The sequence below is a fragment of the Sinohyriopsis cumingii genome, chromosome 8 (genome assembly GCF_028554795.1).
Source record: "Sinohyriopsis cumingii isolate HCF-2022 chromosome 8, ASM2855479v2, whole genome shotgun sequence".
Lineage (NCBI taxonomy): Eukaryota > Metazoa > Mollusca > Bivalvia > Unionida > Unionidae > Sinohyriopsis > Sinohyriopsis cumingii.
This window is the reverse complement of record NC_142968.1, coordinates 56,956,914-56,983,098: the sequence shown is the minus strand read 5'-3', so window position 1 is coordinate 56,983,098 and position 26,185 is coordinate 56,956,914. Positions and strand designations below refer to the sequence as shown.

Sequence of the window (26,185 nt, the reverse complement as noted above, 5' to 3'; positions counted from 1 at the left end):
GGAGTTTTACTAACCTTTGTACTTTGCATACAGCTAAAAAGTAGTCTCCCTTTACACACAATCGATTGTGGACTTCACAATCGATTATCTTATTGGTTCGTTCAACCAACTGATGATCGATTATAATCAATAATCGGAACAACACTAGTTAGAGTACTGGATATTTTTTTAAAAGAGAATTCTTTAAATACAATTTTATTTAGAGCAGTAATACCAGATTCAGAATGTGTTTTGTAAAATGTAGAAGAGGTGCAAACATATCTGATAGTGTTGAGGAAAGTTATTCACTCTCCTTAAGTATTTATAACATTATTTACAGCACAGCACATCACATCAAAATGGTGGAACCTGTAAACATATCAGTATTTGTGAAAGGCAACTGCCATAAATCTGGGACAGAATTTTAGCTCAGAAAACATCTGGAAATTGTTATTTTGAATATTAAGATTATGGAAGCAATTTAAGGAATGTGATGGCGCACAAGAGTAACATTGCTATAAAAATACAGAAGCACTGCAGTGCATATTTTTATTTATTTATTTTATCAGGGTTGAAGAAAACCAGATGGAGTTGTCATATGCATGCAGTACTTCAACATCAGAATGCTCTTCTGCCTCCCCAAAACCTTGCAACACCATTGTCCAGTGAGTTTTGTTTTAAACTGCATATTATTGTCTTGTTTGCGTTAGCAAAAGGCAAAAACACAGGTTTTATTTTTTTCAATTTAAAATGAATTGGAAAAGATTGCATTGATGTTTCATGTTAAAATGTAGAAATTCAGATACAGGGAGGTACACAAGTGACACTGCTTTAAACCATGGGTCTCAAACACGAGGCCTGCTGGCCACATGCTGCCTACCAAGCTGTATCCTGTGGCCCTCAAAATGATTGTTGTCACATTGTAATAACAGAGATAACAATGGTGGTGCAGCCCTTGGGTCATCAGGGTGGTTTGAGTTTGAGACCCCTTTAAACATTTGAAATAATACTTGAAAACCATGCACTGTAATGTTATTTGAGTACATATACTGTGAAACTTTATTATGCAGAAAATGTTACTGTCATCAGAAACTAGTTATTTTCTGAGAAATATGGTTCTTAAGACAGAACATTGGAAATAATCATAGCACATAGTTGTGATTCAGACTATCATGGAAATACATGAACTGTGAGTTCAGTGTTTGACTCGTTACAGAGCAGAGGCAGGTTATAAAAATTGCTTTTTGTTTCATTGCAGAATGTAGGCAGGGCACAAAAAATCACTTTTTCAATAGTGTTGCTAAAGTATATGTCAGTATTGAATTTTTGCATGTAGCCGAGTTACTCTGACACTGTTGTATATAGTTATTAAAACTTGTGGTATATTCATCTTGTACTTGTACTTAGGTAACACTGACATACTTTTCATGTTTGACTTATTACATTAAGTCCTTGCATTTAGCTATTTTTTCTAAAACTTGGTGGATGTATTCATCATGAAGGATGCTTCTTGCCATAGACAAAAATTGGTAACAGTTACCTAATTTTCGTACATTCCTGGCTTTGCATGTTATTTTGGTGATTATGCAAGAAATAGCATCCATTTCTCTTTATCAGTTTTTATACCTCCTCAATACGGGTTAGAAATGGACCTCAAAAACCTATTTAAAAAATTTACAATTTTGTTTGACCTTAAAAAACTAAAAAGAACCTAAAGAACCTGAAGGAAACCTAAATTTAACAGACAAAAAACCCAAAAGCATAACAAAAGTATATTGAATGGCTCTACTCCAACCCCACAAAATGCTTTTTTAGTCACTGTATTTTTTTAGGCTAGCCTAGCAGTTAAGAAAGTGCACAAGTTTCTTAGCACATAGAGTTTTTTTAAATTTAAATTATATATTAATTTTTACTTTATTTTCGTTTTATTTAGAAACAAAATGAAAGAATGCTTTTTCCAGTTTTTAATAAAGGTTATGCTCACCATGGAGATAATCTTGTTACTGTCTTGGACCGCAGAAAAAAATGATAAACCTTGAAAGAAAAGATACTTTTAAAAAAATCCTCAAATTTTAAAATTGAATTTCACTTCTAACCCTGTCTATAGTGCCAGGAGTGTTTAGAACTGCATGCTCCATTTAAAAATCTTCCATCTGGAACATTCTTTTTAGTCCAGCTAGTTCTGTAGTTTTTGATGGATTGTTCTGAAACTTGGTAATGGTATGGTCATCACCTACAAATCAACCAATAACTTTGCACCTGCAATTTTTGTAGAAGTTGCCATTGTTGTCTTTAGCGTGACACAATCATATTAGTGCATTTAGTGTAGTTTTCATGGATTGCCTGGAAAGCTGATAAATGTTATGGTCATCAGCTGAAGACGAGAAATGTTACTAAAAACTCAACCACATTTATAATTCTTGAATATTTTGATGTCTCATTAAATAGAGTTTGACATTTGCAAGTGTTGCCATTTTAAAATACCCAAAACATTTGCTGTTTATACTGTATGTAATATATTGTGCCTTATTTTATTTCTGTATTTTGCATATTCAGTGCCATTAGTCAAAAATTATTTTAGATTTACAGTTAGTATTTATTAGCTTTTAGAAAAATGTGTATAATAACTAGAGGTGAAACGATTCATCGATGCATCAATACTTTTGCTGAAACGATACACATCAATACAAGAGACAGAGAATCAATTCAAAATGGTACTTACCATATGCATGTTATTTTAGTCTTCAGCAGTCATGAATAATTATTATTATTTGCCTTGTTATACTGTAAAATTATAATCCATCTGAAACAGCATCTTCAGTCACAGGCACTCATGTTTATTAGTAAAAACGAAAGACATTATTTGAAAATACCCACTTGCCATCTACAAGTTAACACAAATTGACATAGTTCATAATCTCCCCCCCCTCCATTTCGTGCTAATTATCTTAACCCAGAAATATGTTCAGCATATACTACATGTATAATGAAGTACTTTACTCATCATTTAATAACCACTTTAGGTGGCGCTCACCAGATAATATGTACTTTTGAGAGAGTGACGTATGTAAGGTGAAGTAGTTCGCATTTAAAACATGCACAGTGGAGAGAATGTTTGCATACCTCTATGCTACATTAATGTAATGTGGATGATATTTCTTTTGGATATTGTACTTTTGGAAATTTTACATGATTTAAGCACACTGCTAACTAAAATGACTGCTCCCTTGTGTTAAAAAATCAGTCTGAATTAGTCTAAAGTACACTATACATAGCAGCTATTAAAATAGGGAAAATGAATTTTGCCAGACTAGACAATACCAGCTTCTGAAAGTGCAATGAATGAATTACCAAATATATAAAATGTAAAAGAAGTTATCGGCTCTTTTTTATACAAATGACCTCTGAAGTTCAGGAAGTGAAAATGACCAAGTAGAGCTAGCACTTTTTTGAAAGGTGCACATTTGAAGTAAGGCCAAGCTGTATACTCTATAACCCATAGTACACCCATCAATCATACACCAAAATAAAGGGAATTAAAGGTTCTTTGCATTATACCTAAGATATACAAGGTCTTTTTTAAATAGCCAGTATAACCAGTGAGGAAAGCCGGGGACATTCTTTTTCTTTAAATTCCTAACCCTATGCAAAATGCGAAACTGTATAGCGCCACCTTAATGAGAAGTTTGAATTGTATCTACTGGTGTGTTGCACATTCAAATATGTTACATTGAATTCTCATTTGTCGTTATTGCTTCTTTAGCTCCATGTTAAACAATAGCCACCAATCGGAAACCAATGTAGCTTATTCTCTACGTGACAAACAGAAAGTATTGGCAGAGCAACGGAGAGACTTCAGGGGAAAGTCATTAGATATGTCAAGTGCTTAAGTGGAGATGCTGTAAGGGTGTGCCATTGCATGAATTATGCAAAATTTGGACAAATTTGTGCACTTGGAGAACAGTGAAACGGGTGGACTCCCACATATTCATTGAATGTCCCTCATATGAAAATGTGCTCAGCGAAGTGTATAATTATTATTTAACCATTCTTGTCGATACATCTGTTTTTTGGGTATGGTTGCGAAACTAAATTTGATTAAAACAATGTGCCCAGAAATAAATTATGGTGTAGTTTGAACCATTCATGAAGAAAGTTTTACAAATGCATGTTTAAAATATGAACTACCTAGAAAGCCCAAAATGTCTGATTCCCAGTGTGGTTCATTACAGTTTCGTTTGGCAAATACTTGCTGATGATAGTGATTATGACAGTAATTTATAAAGTTATGAAGAATATCAGATTGTTGGAGTTGGGAAAGTGTTAATGAAGATACCAGTGAGTGATTTTGAGCCCGAAATGGTGTTAAATACGAGTCAGATATACACGCTGGAGAGACAAAAAAATAGACGGAATGATCCTTTCAGTGGTATTTTGAAATTAAATGTACAAAGTGCAGAATATTGAGCTTAATTAAAATACAGACATTTTAAAAGTATAATGCAATTTCATTTTTTTAATTAATCAGATTCGCCCAGGAGATCATATGCTACAAAACAGTATATATTTATCCATATCAGGGTTAAAATAAATTGAATTAAATAAGGATTACAAAAAGCAATTAAGAAGTAAAGATATTTATTTTAATACATCTCTCTGCACAAGCATTGATGGACTAATTACCCTTATACAGCATTATGGAACAGAAATTTGGCATAATAGTTAGTAAACTACTGATTTAACAAAGGAAGTTTATGTTGGTGAAAAATCCTATTTTGGAGCAGATGTATCAAAAAGATAATATCTGTGATCTCTGGAAAACTGTACATAACAGTAACAAAAATCAGTTTCCCAACATATTCAAGATGACAAATCTACTTATATATATGCCCCCTCAGAAAGAACCACTCAACAATATTGATACAAAGAAAAGGAGCAGAGTATCCTCAGAATTAATTAACAGATTAATGCTTATACAGTTAGATGTGACATCTGTCAAAGCTGTTGATTTCATAGAGCTATAAGAAATTGGAGCAGGAAGAAAGAGATATATATTGAAGTATAGGTAAATATTGACCAATGACCCTTTCTTCCTCCCCTCCTTTTTTCTTTGATAAAGGGGAGGTCTCCCTTAAGATAAAATCCTGTTATCATCTCTCCTCAAATTGGAATTTCTCTTCTTTATGTATAGATATTTAACCAGTGAATGAAGGTGCTAATGGAATAAATGAAATTAGCATAGAATGAACGATGTGGTAGATTTCAAACTTCTCAAGTTTATCCCTTGTGTAAGTTAAAGAAAATTGTAGAATAGGAATGGGTGTAGTCAGTAGTTTTCTTTCTTCACTAACAAATACAAGTACCTGTGGCTGCAGCATTATTTTGCATCTGCAGGAAATAAAACGTGATTGATTTTGTTGGTTTTCAATGTTATTCTCATGCCTGGATTTGTTCTTGGTGAGATTTTCTTTGTACAAGGAAATTGCATTATTTCTTCTGTTTTGAAGATAACTTCGTAATGTCTTCCAAGTGTAACTGAGACACGAAAATGGTAATAATGTTTTCAGATCATTCATGTTGTACAAAAACAAAGGGAGATAAATGGACCCACCATTATATGGCCAAAAATGCTGGATAAAACTCACTGCAACCAAAAGTTCGAAAGTAATGTGGATATCTTCTCATCAGTGAGGATTGCATATAAATATATGATAACTCTATGTCCATCTGTAGTCTGCATACTGGAAAAGCAGACTAGAATGTCAACATGCATGAAATGGCACCACCTACCTTCCAAAGAAAGACCATCAAGTTGATATGTGTATTGATATGTATTGTATAGCAGGCTGTGTATCGTGAATCGTATTTATACATGGCACAGGTGTATCGCTTCACCCCTAATAATAACCCAGTATGCATTCATCCAGAAATACTTTTGTATTCTTGGATCAGATTTTACAAGTTTACTTTTGCTGTACATATACAACTGTCTAAAGTAAAAGTTATATAGGTCAGAAGTTTATAGATCTTGAAGGATTGCTACAAAGAAATAATTGCCATTTAAATTTAAGTAGAATCAAATTCTAAAAAATGAAGTCCATTACTGAAACAATCAGTCTTAAATGCCTATGTGACCTGTAGTCAAGTGTTTATTCATTTTAATATTTACACTTTGTATTTTCCTGTTATTACATGGGAAATTAATCTGATTCATTCATTTACTGATTACAAATAATTGTAAATATATTTTAACCTTTGTTTACAAATATTATCAAAGCACACAAGAAGGGTGCATCAGCAATGCACACCATCCCACATTTGGAGTGAATGCCTCATATTGCAGAGCTTGTTCATGAATCATGCAGTCATACACAAAAATCATGCTTTTTCCATTAAAAAATAAACCCAGATAAAAATGTCGTGGAAGTTCAAGCCATATGCAACTATTTTTAGTCCTTTAAAGTCTTTTCTGGTAATTTGTAACATATCATCAGTTTCCGGCACACAAAACATAGCCCATAATTATTGCTGTCAACCTTGATATTATACATAAAAGTCCAGGAAGAATAGGAACATGGACATATTGACCAAGTGTTTTAGAGGGATACTGCATATTGAAGTAAAAAATATCTTGATCATATGCGATTAAAAATGTTTTTTTGTAGATTTAAATGCTTGGTTCTTTCTATCATATTGTTCTCATAAATTCAAGGCCATGTGTTGACGGGGCGAGAGCTGAGTGGTGCATTCCATTTCAACCATGTGGTGCCAGTATCCACGTTCAGCAAAGTGACCATGCTAGGTCGGAAGCTGGGACACCTGTCAGCAGTGTATTGTATTCTTTATGACAGATCTGGCAAGTTTATTTTCACTGTAAGTATAAAGCTGTCAAGTTGGATGTTTATTCCTTATTATATTTTGCACCTATTTTCTTTATATAAGATAGGAAATTAACTGATTTATTTCCTCATGAATTTTTTGGGGTTATGTGCTGGACATTTGGTCCATTGTTCTCCAGCAATGATCTGCTACCTGTACATTAACTCTACTCATAGTTTATTCAGGTCAGGTCAGGGTGCCTCACAGTATCCATGAACAGATGTAACACAAACATTACTGCGGCAGGTAAAAGAGTTTAGATATGATGGCTGCACTTTACAGATGGAGGTCATTTTGTTGTATAATTAATTCCAAAATTTGAAAATGAAATCGGGGGGAAAATGTGACATAATCTTTGAAATCTGCATGTGGGCTACTGCATTTATCCTGCTGCATTCATCACCTCATATGTGCAAAAAAGGGACAAACCATCCTTAAGTAATGGATTCACTTAAGTAGTGGAAAGTCTTGAAAATGAAAAGCAGAAAAAATATGTTAAAATATTATGAATACCCTCGCCCACACTCAAGGAAAATAAAAATTCCATTGATGTAAAAATTGTTTTTATGTCTGATGGGAAATCTGGTTCCTTTGTCTTGATAACTTGTTGCTTCTTGAATTCCTGGCTTTTAGTTTCTTTAAAAGGTCATTGACCTCATTAGTTGACTATGATATACATTTGTTAAACAACACCAATACAGAAACTTCCAGAAAAGCTACTCACATGTCTAAATTCATACTTGTGTGAGAGAAGCAAACAAGTTAACATTGACAATGTTGAATCAGACATTCAGTATATACATGTAAATAAAGGTGTGTCACAGGGATCTATTATAGGACTCATACTATATTTATCTTGTTCCCAAATGACTTGCCTCTTGTATGCCCATCATCTTTAGTTGTATGCAGAATTAGTTTTTGTTCGGCTCTCTTTAGATCAAAATACATTTGATACAGGGTGCTGATGATCATCTGGTCAAGATCTGGCGAGGGTATGATGGCCGATTGTTGGCAACATTACGAGGACACTCAGCAGAAATCACAGACATGGCAGTCAACTATGAGAACACTCTACTGGCCACAGGGAGCTGTGACAAGACCATCCGGGTCTGGTGTCTCAAGACAAAAGCTCCTGTCACTGTGCTTAGTGGACACACTGGCATGATCACATCACTTAAGGTATGGTATATGATGTTGGATGATTTATGATTTCATTGTCTTGTAGCTTTCAGATGAGTTACACCCTTTTCTTTGGAATCTTGACATAGCTGCCAACCCTCACAAATTTGGTGTGAATTTCACGACTTTTTCAGCGATTCACGGATTCACACCTCAAGACAAAACTTCACGAATTCTCCAGTCCTCAATTATTTTAAATCTTTAATAAAAATAACCGATTTCCCGTTAAGTGCTAGTCTTGGTACTGCTGGTCACAATATTAGTAGATCTACAGCCGATTAGTACAGTTGGCCCAGTAGCAAGCATTTTAGCCTATTTTAATCTCTACGTATAAGAGTAGTTTTACAAATGCTTTTGAGAGAAACTGGGGCCTAACCGGAATTTTGCTCTGCGCATGCGTCATCAACACTGATTTGAGTTACCGTTCAGCATCGCATGTAAGATCTTGAAAATGTCTTCACCACCAAGGAAAAAGAAATGTATTACTCAAAAAGTGAAGTTTAATTTGGAATATATCAAAAATTGGCCATGCATTCTGCCATTAAACATTGATATTCATCATGCTATTTGCACTCAGGGCGCCATCGCAGAGACGATGTGAGGAAGCACGTCGGTTGCAAAAAACACGTAGAAGTTGGGAAAATTAAAGAATTCACAGATTTCAGCTCTGGAATATTTTAAACCATTGGCGAAGACCTGCAGGCTACCAACGCTGAAGCATTATTTGTGAGTTTTCTTGTTGAACACAATCTACCTTTATCAGCTGGAGACCATGCTAAACATTTGTTCTGACAAATGTTCCCAGACTCGCTTCCAAATTTTCCTGTGGAAGAACCAAAAATGATGCAGCTCCTGTGCATTCCTCACAGCAACAGTGACAGTGAAAGAGTATTTTCTTTAGTGAGGAAAAATAAGACAGACTTTAGGGCCTCCTTAGCTGCAGAAAATTTGTCAGTAATTTTAGTCACCAAGATCAACCAGCAGGCAAGAAGTCGGAACTGTTTAGAAAACAAATTTACGATCAAGCAGTTGAGGAAATTCAAGTCTGCCACGGTATCATGTCTTGATAAATAAATATTTCTGCATATATGTAGTGTTTTATTTTTATTCTACGAACCTGATATAGTGTAGTATTGACAGTCAGAGTGGATGGAGTTATTGTCATGGTATTTTTCACGAATTCATGTCCAAATTCACGACTTTTTATCCCTATTTTCACTAATTGTGAGCCTGGAAGGTTGGCAGCTATGTCTTGAAGCCAGTTTTAGCATCAGTCTGAAAATGTGCAGCAAATTAGTTTTTATGTTGGCACATGTTTGAGTCAAATTTCTTTCCTGGAATCTTAGAGGACTATTAAACTGGGGCTGCTAATTAAAACATGTAGTATTCTTTGGCTCCATCAGTCCTTTTAATTCATTAACCCCTGGTGCCGCATTTACATGGTAGGAGGTAGTAGCCTACTGCCGAACTCTGTAGCGTCAAGGTCATGTATGATACACTAAAGTGAGTGGTATTTTAGAAAGGTAGACAGATGTAGCTCTACAATGATACCAAATAATCTGGAAGTTCTAATTGCACTACAAAATACAGAGAGAAAACCTTTATTTTTTAGACCTGATTTTCTTTTCACCCAAAATTCGCCTTTGGTCAGAATCTGATTTTGAGCCTGGATTGAGACCTTTTGGTCTCAGATCTGAGGCAGACTGGTCTGAACTGCACACAGAGAGATGAACCTTTGCAAAAAGTAGGATAAGATGGGCATTTAGAATAAAGAGTGGTCTTGATATGAAAATATGGGGTCCGTTAAGCAAAATAAAAAGAACTCCAACTTTTACCCATCTGCTCATGCATGAGCGAAATAGCCAATGAAAAACGATGTTTCTAACACAACTAGGCATTAGGTTAATGGAAAATCATCTGGATGTTGATGTATTAAGAGTATTCAGAAATGGCCAACAAGATGTGTCTCCTACTCGCATTTCAGGTGAAACGACAAAAACCTCCAGGGGTTAATGAGTCTACCAGTTTGTTAAAATAACAAACATTGTTAGAAAGGTTACTGGTTGATATAGTCACGAGGCAAAGATTAAGAGCATGGTGTTTTACAGAGTTTTTGAGGACTGAAAAGTTAATTTATTATTTTCTTTAGCTATGTATTCATAGTCATTGAGACTAAATGTCAGGCTTTTGTGTATTTCAGTTCAGTCCATTTATTAAAGGTGATGCAAGATACTTGTCCTCTACAGGTGGTGATGGTTGTGTCTGTTTCTGGGAATGGAATGCTAAAAGGAATTCTTTTCAGTAAGTAAACTACATATGCACTGTACCTGTAGAGTACCTTAGTCAGCAACTGTCAGTAAATATTGCCATGATTTTCAATGAAAAGACAAGATGGGATATTTTTTTCTAGCCTTGCTTCAGATGCGTACCATTGAAAAAAAAACTGCTAGCTCAGCTTGGTCATTGTCACTTCCTGGCTTCAGAGGTAAATTGTCAAAAAAAGAGCCAATAACTTTTATTTACACTTAATATATTTGGTAATTCATATATTGCACTTTCAGAAGCTGGTATTGTCTTGTCTGGCAAAGTTTATGTTTGCTATTTTAATAACTGCTAAAGATAGCGTACTACACGTTAATTCAGGCTGACTTTTTTAGCACAAAGGAGCAAGCATTTTAATTAGCTGTGTGCTTAGATCATGTACAGTTTGCATAAGTACAATATCCAAAGAAATTTCAGCCACATTACATGTAAGTAACTTGGTGGTATACCAAAATTCTCTCCATTATGCATGTTGCAAATGTAAACAATTGTATCATTTATACTGTTCATGTAGGCAATAAAATATTAAACTTTCTTGCATTATATACATTGAATCTGTCATTTTTAGTCAGTCTATTGCATGGTACTCTACACTTATCTATTAAAATAACCATGTTCTCTCCTCTGTTCAGGAAAAATAGTTTAGAAGCAGAACAGACATAATTTAAAGTAAACAATTATAGAACCCATTTTTCTGTGTTCAGATGTGCATGTACTGTAAGAAGATGTGTGTGAAGTACATGTAAATAAAAATATGCTGATTTTGCAATTAATTTAGGTGTGTTCGTATTCAAGCATTTTTGAAGAATTGGCTAATTTTGCGCAAGAAATGATTATATTATTTTGCAATTAATAGGTTAGGCATACTTTTGTGGTAAACACTGTTTTGCAAATCTGTTTTAATTGCACTACATGTGTTCTCACTAATACTATTCTTTTTTCAACAGTAATAAGCCTATTAAATTCATTGAGAGGTCTCGAGCAGGTGCCCAAATGTTATGTTCATCATTCAGTCCTGGCGGTGCATTTCTGGCCACAGGAAGTGCAGATCATGTGATAAGAGTCTATTTCCTGCATGCAGGCGTTCCTGAGAAAATTTGTGAACTTGAGGCTCACACAGTAAGTTTCCATTACCTTAGCCTAAACATTTTGTTAAGTTAAAGAAGTGCATCCAGTCTTTAACCAGAGTTTTTAAAGAGCAGCATGTAGCAAAATAAACATGTTTCTGTCATGAAGATCCTTGTGGGAAAGGTTATAATTGGAGTAGATATGTTACATTGACCCAACTAGATGTATGACATATTTCCATTAAAAGTGTCGGATTGCTTCAACGTGTCTTTAGCTATTACAGTGTATTGGAATTGACATTTCAACTAATTTAAGCATTCATGGTGTTGCATTCTATATCAACATATACAGTGGTCCCCCACTTGAACAGTACCCTCTCTCCAGTGGCCACCCACTTTATATGGCCAGAATCCCTTGGCATCAGTGAGTTTGTGTTCAAAAGTACCCCTCAGAATACTTGGCCAGGTCTCTAATGTGGCCATCAGCTGGCATATTAGTGCAAAGACTGTCAAAATTTTCTCTCACAATTGAACACATAATGGTTGTTTACAAATAAAAGTCTCATTGATATTTGTTGATTTCTCAACTCAAGACATTAACATTTGTTCCAGCTGCCAGTAAAGTAACTTCACTCCACACAGAGGAAGTAATTTGATTATCGTTACTTGTGTGTGTTCCTTAAATGTCAGGTTTTGTCACTAATAATTTTTTCTGGCTCATATTACCAACAATAATTAAATAATTGTCAAGGTGATAAAAGCCACATATGGAGATGCACCAGACTGTTCAGCTTGAGCAGTGTAACATCTAGTCACCAGAATGTAAAATAGTATGCTAGCCTTTGTGGCTTCCATCTTGTAGATTTCAAAATGTACTTAACTGGGTTATTACTGGAAATTAAAGCTCGACCATGTAGCAAGCTCATGTTTTTGTTAACACTGAGCATCTTGTGTAATAACCACAAAATTGCAGATGAAGGAATAATTTTTTTGCAAAAAGTGCAAAATGTCTTATTTTAGAATGAAAATTTGTTTAAACAAAAAGATGGAGAGATCTTTGATCACTGTTGAGAGATTTGTTGTCAGAAAGATTCAAATAAATATTGCCATTATATACATTCAACTGCATTGAGTGGGAAAATGAAATTGGTGGACTTGCAGGGATAGTTACAGTAAACATACCATTGATATTAGTTGTATCACATTAAGCCCATAACCGGATAATATTCCTGTGATTTTTAAATGAAATTAGGAAATATTAAAAAAAATAGTTAAACCTTTAATACTTAAACATGTAGGTATTACTTGCACCTTTGTAATTGACTTCTAGAAATGCTGCCACCAGCAAATTGTTTCTCTTATACATATGTACCACATACAGTGTGCATGTGTGTGTGTGTGTGTGTGTGTGTATGTGGAATTGTTATCTGCCCTTGGCACATTAATACACATAATATATAAATATTTTTTCAACAATAGGTTGTTTCAACAGTAGGCCATGGCTACTATATTCTCTAAATCTATGATGAATTTCCACTCATTAATCACTAGTGATGTAATAAACTAATAACAAATATTAATAATCCCTGTCTTCTAAATGAATTAAACATGGGACACAATTTCATCATCTTTGCTTTCCCTTTCTCTCTCTCTCTCTCTCTTATTCATAAGGCAAGCCTTGTTTCCTTTTAATGAAAAATGTATACATCGTCTGGTATATCATTAATAAAGCATACATTAGTTATATATATTAATGAAGTTTACTGTGCTTTTTTTTTTCAGGATAGAGTAGATAGTATTGGTTATGCAAATGCTGAAGACCGGTTTGTAAGTGGCAGCAGAGATGGGACTGCCAGGATATGGAGATATGAAAGGCAGGAATGGAAGAATATAGTGCTTAACATGTCGACTAAGCTGCAAGAGTAAGTCAGCAATTGGAAGAGCATTGTATTGAAACTTTTATTGCTTTTCAAAAATGGATTAAGATCTAGAGCAGTATCCAATAAATCTCATCTGCAGATGACTGGATCTTGGATACCATGCATGATATTATGACTTTGTCTGCATTGCTTCAACATATAAATATGAAAATATTTCACAAAAGAGTGAGCAACTCATAAATCAGGAAAAAGGGAAATTGTAAGTTTTACACCCATTGTCAAGATAGCTGCTCTATAACACAAATAGACCATTTAGAAGCTACATTCACTTCATAGGAAGGTCTCAGAACAACTGAGTCGTCTAAAGTGCTGACTGTTACAGATCATTGCCATCTCACCTCTGTCTGTGTGGGTTCGAGTCTCAGGTTCGGCCAATGTAGGTATGTCAGAAAGCATGCCAGTAGCTTTTTGTGTGTTGGTGGGTTTTTTCCGGGGTTTTCCCGGGTTCTTCCTCCACCATTTATACTGTACACCATGTATAGCTATCTTGTGCTGAAAAAAGGCATTAAACCCTACAACATCAACAACAACACTTCATAGGAAAACTATCATTGATATGAAGATCATTCCATGTTCATTTTTTGCGTTTTTCCCAGACTGGTTGTCCCTGGTTAGTACAATACTTTAAACAGCCAAAGTGTACCTTTCACATTTCAGTGAATTAAGCTCTCTGAAATCAGTAATTCTACAATATATATATATACCTATTTGTTTAGGGGAAAAAAGTTACTTCCAGATTTGTTAATGTTTACTTAATTTATATACAGTAACAAATTACACATTTGGTGCAGTATTGGTAGCAAATCATGACACAGAATCGAAGTACAGGTTAATTGTCTTTTCTAACTCCCATTGATCTGGGTGGTACATTGTTTTTAAAAATCTTTTAAATGGACAAAGTACATACAAGGTTTAAATTGTAGAGATGTCCAAGTAATAGTGTTGTTTGTTTTTCTTCAAATCCTGTCTCGTATAAAGCAGATTTTCCCCTCACCCCTCTTTTTGGCACTCTTCAGAATTTGTAACCAAATTAGTACCTCTAAATGCAGGAAAGAAAATAATCAAGAAACCAAACACATAAAAAGCCGAAGGGATTTTGGTCAATATCTTTTTCAGAAACAATTCCGTGCTTTTCAGGATCTTACCAACATGATAAATGAAGCACATTTTTACTGTTACTGATGTTATTGTATTGTTATTCCTCGTGATTGCTCAGTATTTTAAATAACGAAGAAATTTCCACTTGGGCTATATATACACATGCCTTGACAGAAGTAGGGGTGCAGTTAGTACCACCACTTTTGATAAATAGTCATAAAAGTTGGTAAATATTATCATCACCTGAAGATGTACATATTGACTTTGGTCTCATCATATTGGCTACTTGTTTAATGCTGTGTGTGATAATGTTGTTAGAGAGAATAGCCATGCAGATGTTTATAAGGATTGTCTTTGAGGTTGGTAAATATTATGATCATCACCTGAACAAGTGCATGTCAACAAGTCACATTGATCCCATCATATATGTTAAAGTTATTACACCTTTGTGATGTAGCATAATGCACTGTATTACAAAATCTTGTTAGTGCAGTTTTACTATCCCAGTTTTTGATGACATCCCTTGAAACTTGATAAATATTGTGGTCAGCACCTGAAGATGGGCATATTGGCACATTACTTTACTCCCACGCTTTCTGTTGGAGTTACTGCCCTTTCATCTTATAGCTTTATGCTGTGTATGACCTCTCAATAGTCTGTCTACTCATTTTTTATGGCATGACAAGAAAGTTGGAAAAGATCAGAATGGTCACCAGAAGATGCACATATTGACAAAGCCTCATGTTCAATGGAACATGTTGATCTGAGACATAATTAATAGGTACAGCTGGTTGGCATGCAGAGTCAACCGTCTCAGCTTCTATCTACAAGATGTAGCTTCACAAAAAAAAGATTTGAATCTGGTAGGTCTGGTGTTTGCAGCCCAGACAATCACTAAACAAGAAGTCTGATGTCAGCGCAGTCTTAGGATGGACATTGAACAATGCTTTCTCTGAAATTGTTAACATTGCCATGTGCAAAAAGTTCAACTCTGAATTGATGCCACCATCAATGGATGACATCATACTTACTCAGTCTTAATTTTTTCTAGCAAAAAGTCAAGAAAATAACTACAGCTCATGTACTTGCAATATTTCCAAAAGTTACATCTGCTGTTTATCACATTTTGAAAATACAGTAAATGAAAAACAAAATCTGAAAATTTCCAGTAAACATACAAGTCCTTCTTAGGAGAAAGAAGTTGTATACAGTACAGTCCCTCTCTTGAACAGCCCTCCTGACCAGTGGCCACCTGCTTTTTACAGCCAGAATCCCTTGGTACCAATGACTTTGTGTTCAAAAGTACTCCTTAAGAATGGCCACCCCTCTAACATGACCAGTGGCCAGCATAGTAGCATAAAACTGTCAAATGTTCCCTCACAAGCAGTTACATTTTATTTTAAATGTGTCCTGTACCAATAATTAATTCATATGATAAGGTGAGCAGTCAGATTATCTCTACCAGTACCCATCTCCCAATTTCAGGTTTCCATTACTGAAAGTGTTTGATAAAGTACATGTAACACTAGGATTAATATTATATCATTATCTTTAAATCTGACATTTACAGGAAATTGGCTCGACAGTTTTGGGTTTCACACAGGTGTAGAGTTCTTCTCTTTGATGATTACAACCAGATGTAATTGTCAAGATCACAGCATGGTCAGCATAGGCTAAATATAGATTTTGTGGCTTAACACACACAAAGATTAACCTTGAACAAAAAGGGTACCAGACAAACACCAAAAATCATATGAGAGTAAATGTATCGCTTCATTTATAAAGAAGGCATTTCATCCACTCCACAAAGGTTTCAGCTGCATAATTAAATTGCAATACATAGCAACATAGGAATAAATCATTACAAAATGTTAACATATCATGTGAACAGAGACATATTTTTTAAAAAGTCATTTATTTGACTTGAAGGCATGGGTGGATGAGCTTGCCGAACAATTTTATGTTGAAATGATGCAAATAAACAACATCATAACAGATAAAGGAAAATCTTCAGCAGCAGTGGGAAAATGGAGCTAGAAAAGAGAATTATATGTATTCCAGGATTTAATGGCATTTTTTAATGGTTTTGCTTTGTGCATGACAACAGTACCACACTCACATTTCACGCTTACATCAAGAATAGGATTTATTATGATTAATGTATGTTCAGTTGAAATAATTCTATTTGTAAGACAAGAAGAACCTTTTAATAATTAATGTTACTTTTAAATGTAGATATTAAATGTTTGACATATATAGCTTTCTTACTGTGTACATTACATATACTTCTCTCAAAAAAATTTAGTCCCCCTCTGGAAAGGTCACCTGTCTTATAAGGCCACTTTCCTGGTGCAGAAGGCATGGCTGTATAAAAAAGGGGACTACTGTACATGTTTTTCACTTGCTATTTATTTAATGGTATTTTCTTTTCTCTAATAGTACAAAAACCAATGAGCCAGAAGAGAACAAATCAACCAAACTGAAGGTCACCATGGTGGGCTGGAATATTGATGACAAACTTGTAGTGACAGCTGTCAATGACTTGTCTCTCAGAGTTTGGGATGCTTCCAATGGAAAACTGCTCCATATTCTCAAGGTATTAGCAGCCAGTTATACTCTGAGCTCAGGGTACAGAATGACAAAATTATTTTTAATAACACCCATCATGAGTGTGTTAAATTGTGTACTTCAAGTAAGGAGAAATTGGAAAATTTGTATGTTTTAACAGGAAATAACATAAATATGTATTTGCTTATTAATTGGGTCCAACTGCAGAGACCCAGAACAAGCTGGCAGGGTCATTGTTGCTTATAGTTGGACTCCACTTCTAAGCAAGTATATATGGTATAAGTCTGCCCTCCCCTCTCCATAAACTAAAATTTGGTTCAAAGTTAAAATGCGGCATCTATTTTCAAATGATCCAATATGGAAAGCAATATGTTTGAACACATTAAAAAAATATGCATATGCATTTGCCTTGAAAGTCAATATTGATTTTATTTTTCGTTCTGATTTGTAACATATTCTGGACTTATTTTGTCTAGAATTGCTCGGAAAGAAAGTTTCAATCTTATCAAAAACCTAAGAGAATTTTTTTTTATTTCAACAGAAGAATGTTAGATATAAAGTCAGTTGTTTTGAAATTTGAGCTAAAAATTGGTACTTACTGTTCTGTATGTGAAAGAACTTTTATTCCAACTCTAACATGCAAGAAAGAAGTTTTTTTAAATCACTTATAGAAGTACCAACAATATTTGAATGATTTGTTTGTTGCAAATTCGGTAGCATCATTGATTATAATCCATGATCTTGCATAAAATTTATACTCCCCTTTCAAGTTCCAATATGAGTTGTACCAGTAGATCAAAATACCCACCATTTAAAACATTTATGTAAAGTCAGTCTGTGGTTCTCATTATCAAGAAGACTTCGAACACCTTGTTTAAAATTGAATCATATTTAATATTTGTAATCACTGGGATGAATTAAGACGTAAATATGTACATTGCTATTTAAATTTGTTGATCTATCCAAATTTTTCATCAAACTCTTGAACACTGTAAACCAGATTCAAGTGCATAAGAATGCACCATGTGCTGTACCCTTAAGTGCAATAGCTGACAATACATATTTAGCATCAGCACCAAAAGCACAATTTGCACAACAAAACAATACTGAATTGTATGAGAAATGATTTAATGTATGCATTGTAAAAAAATGTAGGATATATGAGTATGTTTTCATCTTTTTCTCTCACTCACTCTCTCCCTTTCTCTCAAACATGCCACTATTCTTTATTACCAATATTTTGCAACAATTTCATAACTAAATAGACATCAATACTTAATTTAAATATTTAAAAATATTTGGCTCTCTCTATGGGGGTATTCATGGGCTAGATTCTGAATGTAAAAGACTGATTCCCAATCAGTGCTAGGCTGATCCCAGCATTACATTGTATTCTGGGCTGATCCCATCTCAAGTAGAATTGGTGCTAGGCTGATCCCAGCTCAAGTAAAATCTGTGCCAGGCTGATCCCAACATTTGAGTATATTCTGAGCTGATCCATTCTTCAAGTAAATCTATGCTAGACTGATCCCAGTAGTACTGTGTATTCTGGGCTGATCCCAGCTCAAGAATAATTGGTGCTAGGCTGATCCCAGCATTAAAGTGTAATCTGGGCTGATCCCAGCTTCTGTAAACTGTGCTAAGCTGATCCCAGCTCAAGTAAAATCTGTTCTAAGCTGATCCAAGCATTCAAGTGTATTCTGGACTGATCCCAGCTTAAGTTGACTGTGTGCTAGGCTGATCTCAGCATGTTAATGTATTTTGGGCTGATCCCATCTAAACTAAATCTATGCTTGGCTGATCCCCACATAAGAATGTATTTTGGGTTGATCCCATATTCATGGGATAGAGCTAGGCTGATCCCAGTATGAAAAAAGTATTCTTATATTTTTCCTATTTAAAACTGTAAAAAAAAACGTGACCTTTATGTTATTAGTATAGCTTATGAGTATCCAATTGGGGAAAAATGCTTAAATGAATTTGATATTAAAATACATCAAATGAAAGCCCCCAAGAGGATGCCAATTTGGGATGTGACAATCCATTCAGAAGGACTGGTGTCCAAAGCTTATGATACTAAATGTATGTACACAACTATTCCTGAGCAGAAAGGAAGCGGGGGGGAGGGGGCACACAGCTGGAGTTTGATCTGCTTGGGGCACCAAGAGCCAGAACGTTTCATTCTGAAATCGAGAAAGAGCATCAGCTATAAGGTTATCCCTACCAGATATATGGCATGCCTGAATAACGAATTGTCCTTTGGCAGCACACCATGTTAGTCTTTGAACATATTTCATTATAAGATTTATTTTGGATCGGCCTTTGTAAATGATTTCAGCAGTTGCAGAATTGTCACAGTTTGCCAGAAATCTTTTCTTGGTCCACTGATTTCCCCATTAACTCCACCAATCCTGCACGTTTTGTGTCAGAATGGCACACAATATCCAGAAAAGTTTGTATTCCATGTCACTGAATGACAGTGGAAGAATGATGTGTTGTAAGATGGTCATGCCTTCAGTGAACCCATATGAAGAGCAGTGCCATATGATGTGGACGGCTGTATTGGTCTGTGCACCCATGAGACTGCCGAGCTGTGCACATTCTATCCAAAATGTTTGTATTTCCCTGTCACAGAATGCCAGTGGAGGAATGATGTTTTGTAAGATGGTCACGTCTTGCATGTACCCATATGAAGTGAAGTGCTTTCCATATGAAGTACATTGTCCATATGAATTGGATGTCTGTATCAGTCTGTGCATCCGCAAGACCTGAAGGAAGAAAAGCTGAAAAGCAGAATTTGGCAGTAGGAAGTGCTTTGGTGATGTGCAAAATGACTTGAAGTCAGCACAGTTACAAACTGGAAATTTTATCACTCAGGCAGATATATTTCTCAAAGGAATATGACTGCAACCTATCCAAGACCCGAATAATACTGTCTGATAGATATTGCTTAGCACCCTGATGCTGCCCTAATCCTAAAGTATGAGTTTTGTATAATTGAGAATTAAAACCTCATAGCACGAGCGACGTGCTCAAGGCTTGGTTGAACTCCTGCCTAGTTAAGGGAAAATCCCACCCACAAGAGGTAAGGAAGAGTGGTCCCAAATGCCACCCAGTAGTTGTAAATAGTGATGCAGCACATGATCATGGCATTGGTCTTGTGCTTTTTGGGGCATGACACTTAGGCAAAAGGGGTACCCTTGGAGTGTTTGTAATGTGTAAACTCGACAACTAAACCATCGTCACTGATCTGAATCCGAGAGAACTGAAGTTGAGTTTCTGCATCCAGGTTGTCTGTCATTACCCCTAACTGCAAGAATGCATGAAGTGCAAGGAGAAACATAGACTTAAATAGAGCCACACGGATGGCATTGTGAGTGAATCTAGGCAGGAGTAGAACAAGTTTTTTGTAGAATACACTAATCAGTGGTAGTCTGCAGCAAATGTTTATGAAGTTTTTGAAAAGAAAGGAATTGATTGGATCGTGGATGTTGTTCAGTTTCTTTACATAGCCAATAGCTGAGACATAGGTAGCTGTGGTAGATACTGCATAGGGTTTTTCAACAAGATATGAAATGAAAATTGCCAAACTGGTACTTGAAAAAAAGGATAGTGCTGTGGAGTTTTAAAGTAGTTGAAAAAAATCAATACAGTGTTTCCAAATGAACCTGTATGCTTCCATGTAACATGGTTAAAGAGCACTTTTTACCATAATGGACAATTTTATTACTCCCAGTCGTTAATGTCAGTAGTTCTGGGACCTGTACTGGGATTTCCTCTGCATAAGGTGAGAGCTGGAGGAATCTGTGCAACATTCTTGAATTCGTTAGCGAAGATTCTTATGCACTGTCCATGAATGGCAAGGATTCTGCTTCATATATTGCAGCTGTCACTGAAGGGATGGAAGTTGTCTTCCCCTAGTGCTGCATTGTTGTCCATGATGGGAATATCTGGTGGCAATGATTCTGCTTGTCCTAAAGAATAGCATGTCAGATTGGTCTGTGCTTCCCTCATGCCAATATACCTAGAGTCAGTCAAGGTGTGAAACACTTTCAGATAATAAAAGCCAGAGTATTTCGCAAGTCAATACTGTCCTCAACAATTGGGTCACTGTCGAAACATTAGGATGTGTTGACTGCACTTCCAGTTGCGCATGGGCAAAATTGTCTGTTTCAAGAATTGGTTGATTATCATTAACACTGTTGCTGCTATATTCCCTGAACAAATGAATTGATGAGATTTTGTTAATCTCTGGCTTAAATGAATGACTTGACTAGAAAGTTCTTGTCTAAGTTTGGCAGAGACCAGTTCTCTGGTAATGTCACGTTATAATTGGCCATTGATGGCGAGCAAGAGGGTTGACTCGACTTTTACGGCACAGAATCGGGAAGATGAGCAGAAAGTCTGTTTGCACAATATGGAAAATCACCAGATTCAAATCCAGCACAATCCATAAGAAAAGTTTGATGCTGAGACTCTAAATCCCTTGTCTGTACCTTTGAAGAGCCAGAGAAGTGAAACTCTCTATCTTTGAAAACCAGAAAAGTCACTGATCACATGGTACTCTATATGATCATGCAATGTTACATAAGATTATTGAATTTGGTTGGCTCTCTGAATTCTGCTGGCGATGCCAACCAGTAAAAATAATCCAGCTCATGCCCCCCCCCCCCCCAACGATCCTCCAACAAATCCCATGAAGACATGAAGACAGCGAGTAAGAGGCTAATAACAGTCTCTTGCATAATTCCCTGTATGCCTCTCAATTTCAAAGTACATGTACAACACTCCTATCCAAGTGTTAGCCTTGACTAAGCCTTGTAATTTGACATTACATCATCCTACCACACCACCAATTCCTCCCTTAATGGTCATTATCAGACAAACCCCATTGCAACACAGGCATTGTGTACCTAAAATAACTCAGATCATCAAGTTGTGCCTAACTAAAATTTAATAAGTTATCATTATAGCAGATAATACATAAACTTTTTAAAAATGAGCTTAGAAATTTTATGAACAATACTGCAAGATAATTCTTTGTGAATTATTGTTTTGTAGGATGTTTGACTTTTATCCCTTATATGTTGATAGTTACACTGGACATAGTATACATTTTTTGTCAAGTCTCATAGGCTGAATTTTACTCTATGTGAATTCTTTATCTTGATTTTGCCAGGCTCATGAGGATGAAGTGTTTGTCCTTGAACCAAGCCCTGTTGATAGACGAATAATGCTCAGTGCAGGGCATGATGGAAATGTTTTCATTTGGGACATTATTAGTGGGTCAAAGGTCAAAGGATTTTTCAATATGGTAAGATAGACATGCTCAGATTATGTTTATAAAATAATAATATTAACAATACGTTGAATTTTAGAACTACAGTTTAGTCTTCTGTATCACAATTTAATATTATTTAAAATTTCTCTAGAGAAAGAATTTAAGAAGTTAATTGAATATCAGCTATGTTAATTTAGATTTAAGGATGAATCAGGTTATGTATGGAAGAACTTTTTAGTGCTGAAACCAGTTTATGACAAATATTCAAACTGGAAATTTGTATTTAAAAATTGGTATCCTATATATACTCTCAACTTTACCACTTTTGATGCATATCATGACAATAAATCTTTCTGATGGCCTTTTGTGTGTCATTGTGTGTGTGTGAGAGAGAGAGAGAGAGAGAATTTAGAGTTAGAAGCTGTCAATTTTGTCATGAACATGGCTATCTTGGTGTCTGAAAACTTCATTCTTATACTGAATGGGGAAATAAAGGCCATGTGAATAAACTTTGTAATTTTTAGTGGCACAGGTTTAGAGTTGACGGATTCAGAGTCTGATTCTGTCCAGCTTGATGGTAATTATTATATGACAATAGTATAACATATTCAGGTTCAAATCAGATGCACACTGCATACTGTATTTGAGGTCAAACACACATCTTTTAATAAGCACATTTTCTGATTAAATTATAAAACAAGGAAATATTTGGTACATGTTTTGATCATTAGATAATTTCAGTAATGTATACATTTGTTGATACAGAAGAACCTATTTATACCAGACTCATAAATGAAATTTATTTATAATATCAAAGTATCGATTTAAATTGAAATGACTGCATAATGTATGTATTTTTTTCCAGTCTGTAATTTTTTTCTTCTGAAAACAAATTTTGCTGTTAATGGGGTTTATTGCAAACGTACTCGGTATTTCCACTTGCAATGTGTTCAGCCATTGTTCATTTGTTTTCCTTTTTCAGATTGAAGGTCAGGGTCATGGGGCAGTGTTTGATTGTAAGTTTGCTTCTGATGGTCTTAACTTTGCTGCTACAGATTCTCATGGACATCTCATTCTCTATGGCTTTGGCACCAACGAAAAACACAAGAAGGTATGTAGGATTTTGCCTTAAATGAGAATTTTCTAACATCTATTAATATTTTTGTGAATTTGCACAAAGTTTAGATTCTTTCACATTTTACATAAAAATAATGGCAGGTTTGCTTCAAGTTTTCTTTACCCTTTGACTGCACAGGCTGTCATACAGGAAGTTCTTCCAGTCATGGGCATAACTGACCGCCATTATTAACATAGATGGTGGCATGTTTATTTAATGTGATTTCCTTTGACAAAATTTTCGTACACTTTGAATTCACTGTTTATTGTAATGTACCAGTTCCTTTAGGTTTCATAGTTCATGAAAACCACAAAAATATTGAGCCAGTTGATCAAATGAACAACAGTCTTCTAGTGCAAAGATAAGACCCCATTCTCCAATCTACAAATTTAAGCTCAGACCAAAATGTCGTTTTTTGCAAAAAGAAATCGTTACTTGAACATATTCAGTAGCGCTTGACTTCTTTCAGATCCCTCAAGAAGTGTTTTTCCACACTGACTACAGACCACTCATCAGGGATGCTAATAACTTTGTTCTCGATGAGCAAACCCAACAAGCACCACATCTAATGCCTCCTCCCTTCCTTGTTGATATTGATGGGAACCCATATCCCCCTGCCTTACAGAGGCTTGTACCAGGCAGAGAGTGGTGTAAGGAAGACCAGCTAGTACCACAGATGGCTGTTAATGAGGAAGGTATTGCAGTATTTTATTTGGGATTGGATAGCTTTGTTGTACACTAACTTCACTTCTGCAACACAATCATGTATTCCACAGGTACAAGGGTTATGGGCACCCATCCAAGGTCAGAGGATTTCTCTGGACAGTATAGTTGTCAGTATTGTTTAATAAAGGTCAAAAGAACTTATTGTATAATCAGTGTGAAGTAAATAAATAAATAAATAAGCCTTTTAAACTTGATTTGTGAAGGCCTGAGATTTAGATAGTGGAATTTTGACTATTTGAATCTAGTAGAGTGTTCTTTACTTAATACTGTCTCTGTATTTTCAGTAGGGATTTCCTTAGAATAAGATTAATGGTATAAAATTTTACAAGCAGAAGGGTTGTGTATGTGTGCTATAAGCAGTATGTGTAATGAATAGTCATAGAAATATTTGGAAACTTGTTTCCTGGCCATCAAACAGTTTTGAGATGACAGGAACACGGGTAGCTAAAATTCTGGGATGTCAGTAAATGGTTATGCTGGTTCAGTCTGATTTTTGACAGATGAAAATCACATTTATTTTTCTCTTATTTATTTATCCTAATATTTGTATGTTCCTAAAGAGTAAATCCAATTTTTTATACAATGTCATTGACAATCAATATATCTTTGTCCATCTGTGTACTCAGGATGTAGTAGTAACCAGTAAGACCAGGTACTGTATTCCACAAAACTCGGGTTCAGGCTCAAGTCCTAGAAATTGAATATGATGATTGAAGCTTATCTAGGTCAGTGAAATGTACACAAAATGTATTTATTTACTCTATTTTACTCATGATGGGAGTAGATGCTGTTGAGCATAAGGATATACTCTATTTTACCAGTTTGGGGATTATGTTTGTATCCCTAGAGGACTTGCTGCAGGTGGTAACAACACAGGTCATAAATCGATCAAGTCTTGAGACCTGACTACTCCTGTAATCCTGGAGACTTCATTCAGTAGTGGGTGTACCTTAGTGACTACATTGGCATGAGTTGAAAAGGATCGATACATTTTGTATGTACTGTAGCAGTCAAGAAGAGGGCACTTTGAGTTTTGTACACATCAAGTTTTCATGATACAGGGTTGAGTTTATCAAAGCCACAGTTAAATAAACATGTTGAAGTCAGGTTGAGATCAGTTTTTTGAAATGTAATGGAGAATACAGCCTGCAAAAAATAAGGATACAAAATATTTAAATATTTAACTTTGCCAGTGATATGAACAGTTATTGCATATACTTTGTTATCCTTGTTAATTACTGCACCACACCATATAAAATTAAACATGTTTGAGAAGTTAAGCATGACCTCTCTCTCTCACTCTCTGTATGTATATATATATATATATATATATATATATATATATATATATATATATATATATATATATATATAAAATGTAATTGGAGAGAACAGCCAAATATATGCTCTTTTATTTTTCCATCACTTTATGATATTTTTATTGCAAAGGATTTCCAATTTGAGGTAAATCAATCCATCAATTGACATCCAAGTCTCATTTTCAGACAAAGATGTTCAGAATTCCATTTCAGTTTGTACTGAAGGAGATAATTCTATTTGTAATTGTCTTCATGACTTCTACACAATGTATGTACCCATAGGAGAGCAAGAGGTTCTTGGGGATATTGAACCAGTCCAGGAAGAACCAAGCAGGGCAGTCATTTCTAGAGAACAGCAGCAAGATGTTGCAGTGATGGACAGACCCATTATAGACCAGATGATTCAAGAACTGCAGCGACAGCAGGATCAAAGAATAGCAAGAGAGGGAGGAGAACCAATCCACTCTCCTCCACCTCCAGGGGGCTCTCCCAGGGTTCAGAGGTTAAACTCAGGTGAGCTGCAGTGTTTCAGAGAGTACACTAAAAGACAAGTTCATTGAAAGTAGGTAGAACATATTGCAGTTTTGCAGCCATTGCAAGTGCAGCAGGACATCTATATTTGCTTCTAACCATTTATCTTTTTTTCCATCCTTATGTCCATTCCTTTATCCAGCTAGCATGAAAAACTAGGTTAACAGGTAAAATTTGGT

At 35.3% G+C, this 26,185-nt stretch overlaps 1 protein-coding gene across 3 annotated transcripts in view; it reads left to right on the top strand.

Moving 5' to 3' along the window:
* LOC149793585 (bromodomain and WD repeat-containing protein 3-like) overlaps positions 1-26,185 on the top strand; it is a 108,333-nt gene that overhangs the window by 4,632 nt on the left and 77,516 nt on the right. For all 3 annotated transcript variants that reach the window (XM_089967545.1, XM_089967544.1, XM_089967543.1), the window contains exons 6-16: positions 549-644; positions 6,692-6,852; positions 7,816-8,037; positions 10,238-10,338; positions 11,307-11,478; positions 13,209-13,348; positions 16,904-17,060; positions 22,212-22,346; positions 23,296-23,424; positions 23,900-24,125; positions 25,758-25,988. In XM_089967545.1, coding sequence (XP_089823671.1) covers positions 549-644; positions 6,692-6,852; positions 7,816-8,037; positions 10,238-10,338; positions 11,307-11,478; positions 13,209-13,348; positions 16,904-17,060; positions 22,212-22,346; positions 23,296-23,424; positions 23,900-24,125; positions 25,758-25,988 — 1,770 coding nt within the window. The remainder of the gene's footprint in view (positions 1-548; positions 645-6,691; positions 6,853-7,815; positions 8,038-10,237; positions 10,339-11,306; positions 11,479-13,208; positions 13,349-16,903; positions 17,061-22,211; positions 22,347-23,295; positions 23,425-23,899; positions 24,126-25,757; positions 25,989-26,185) is intronic.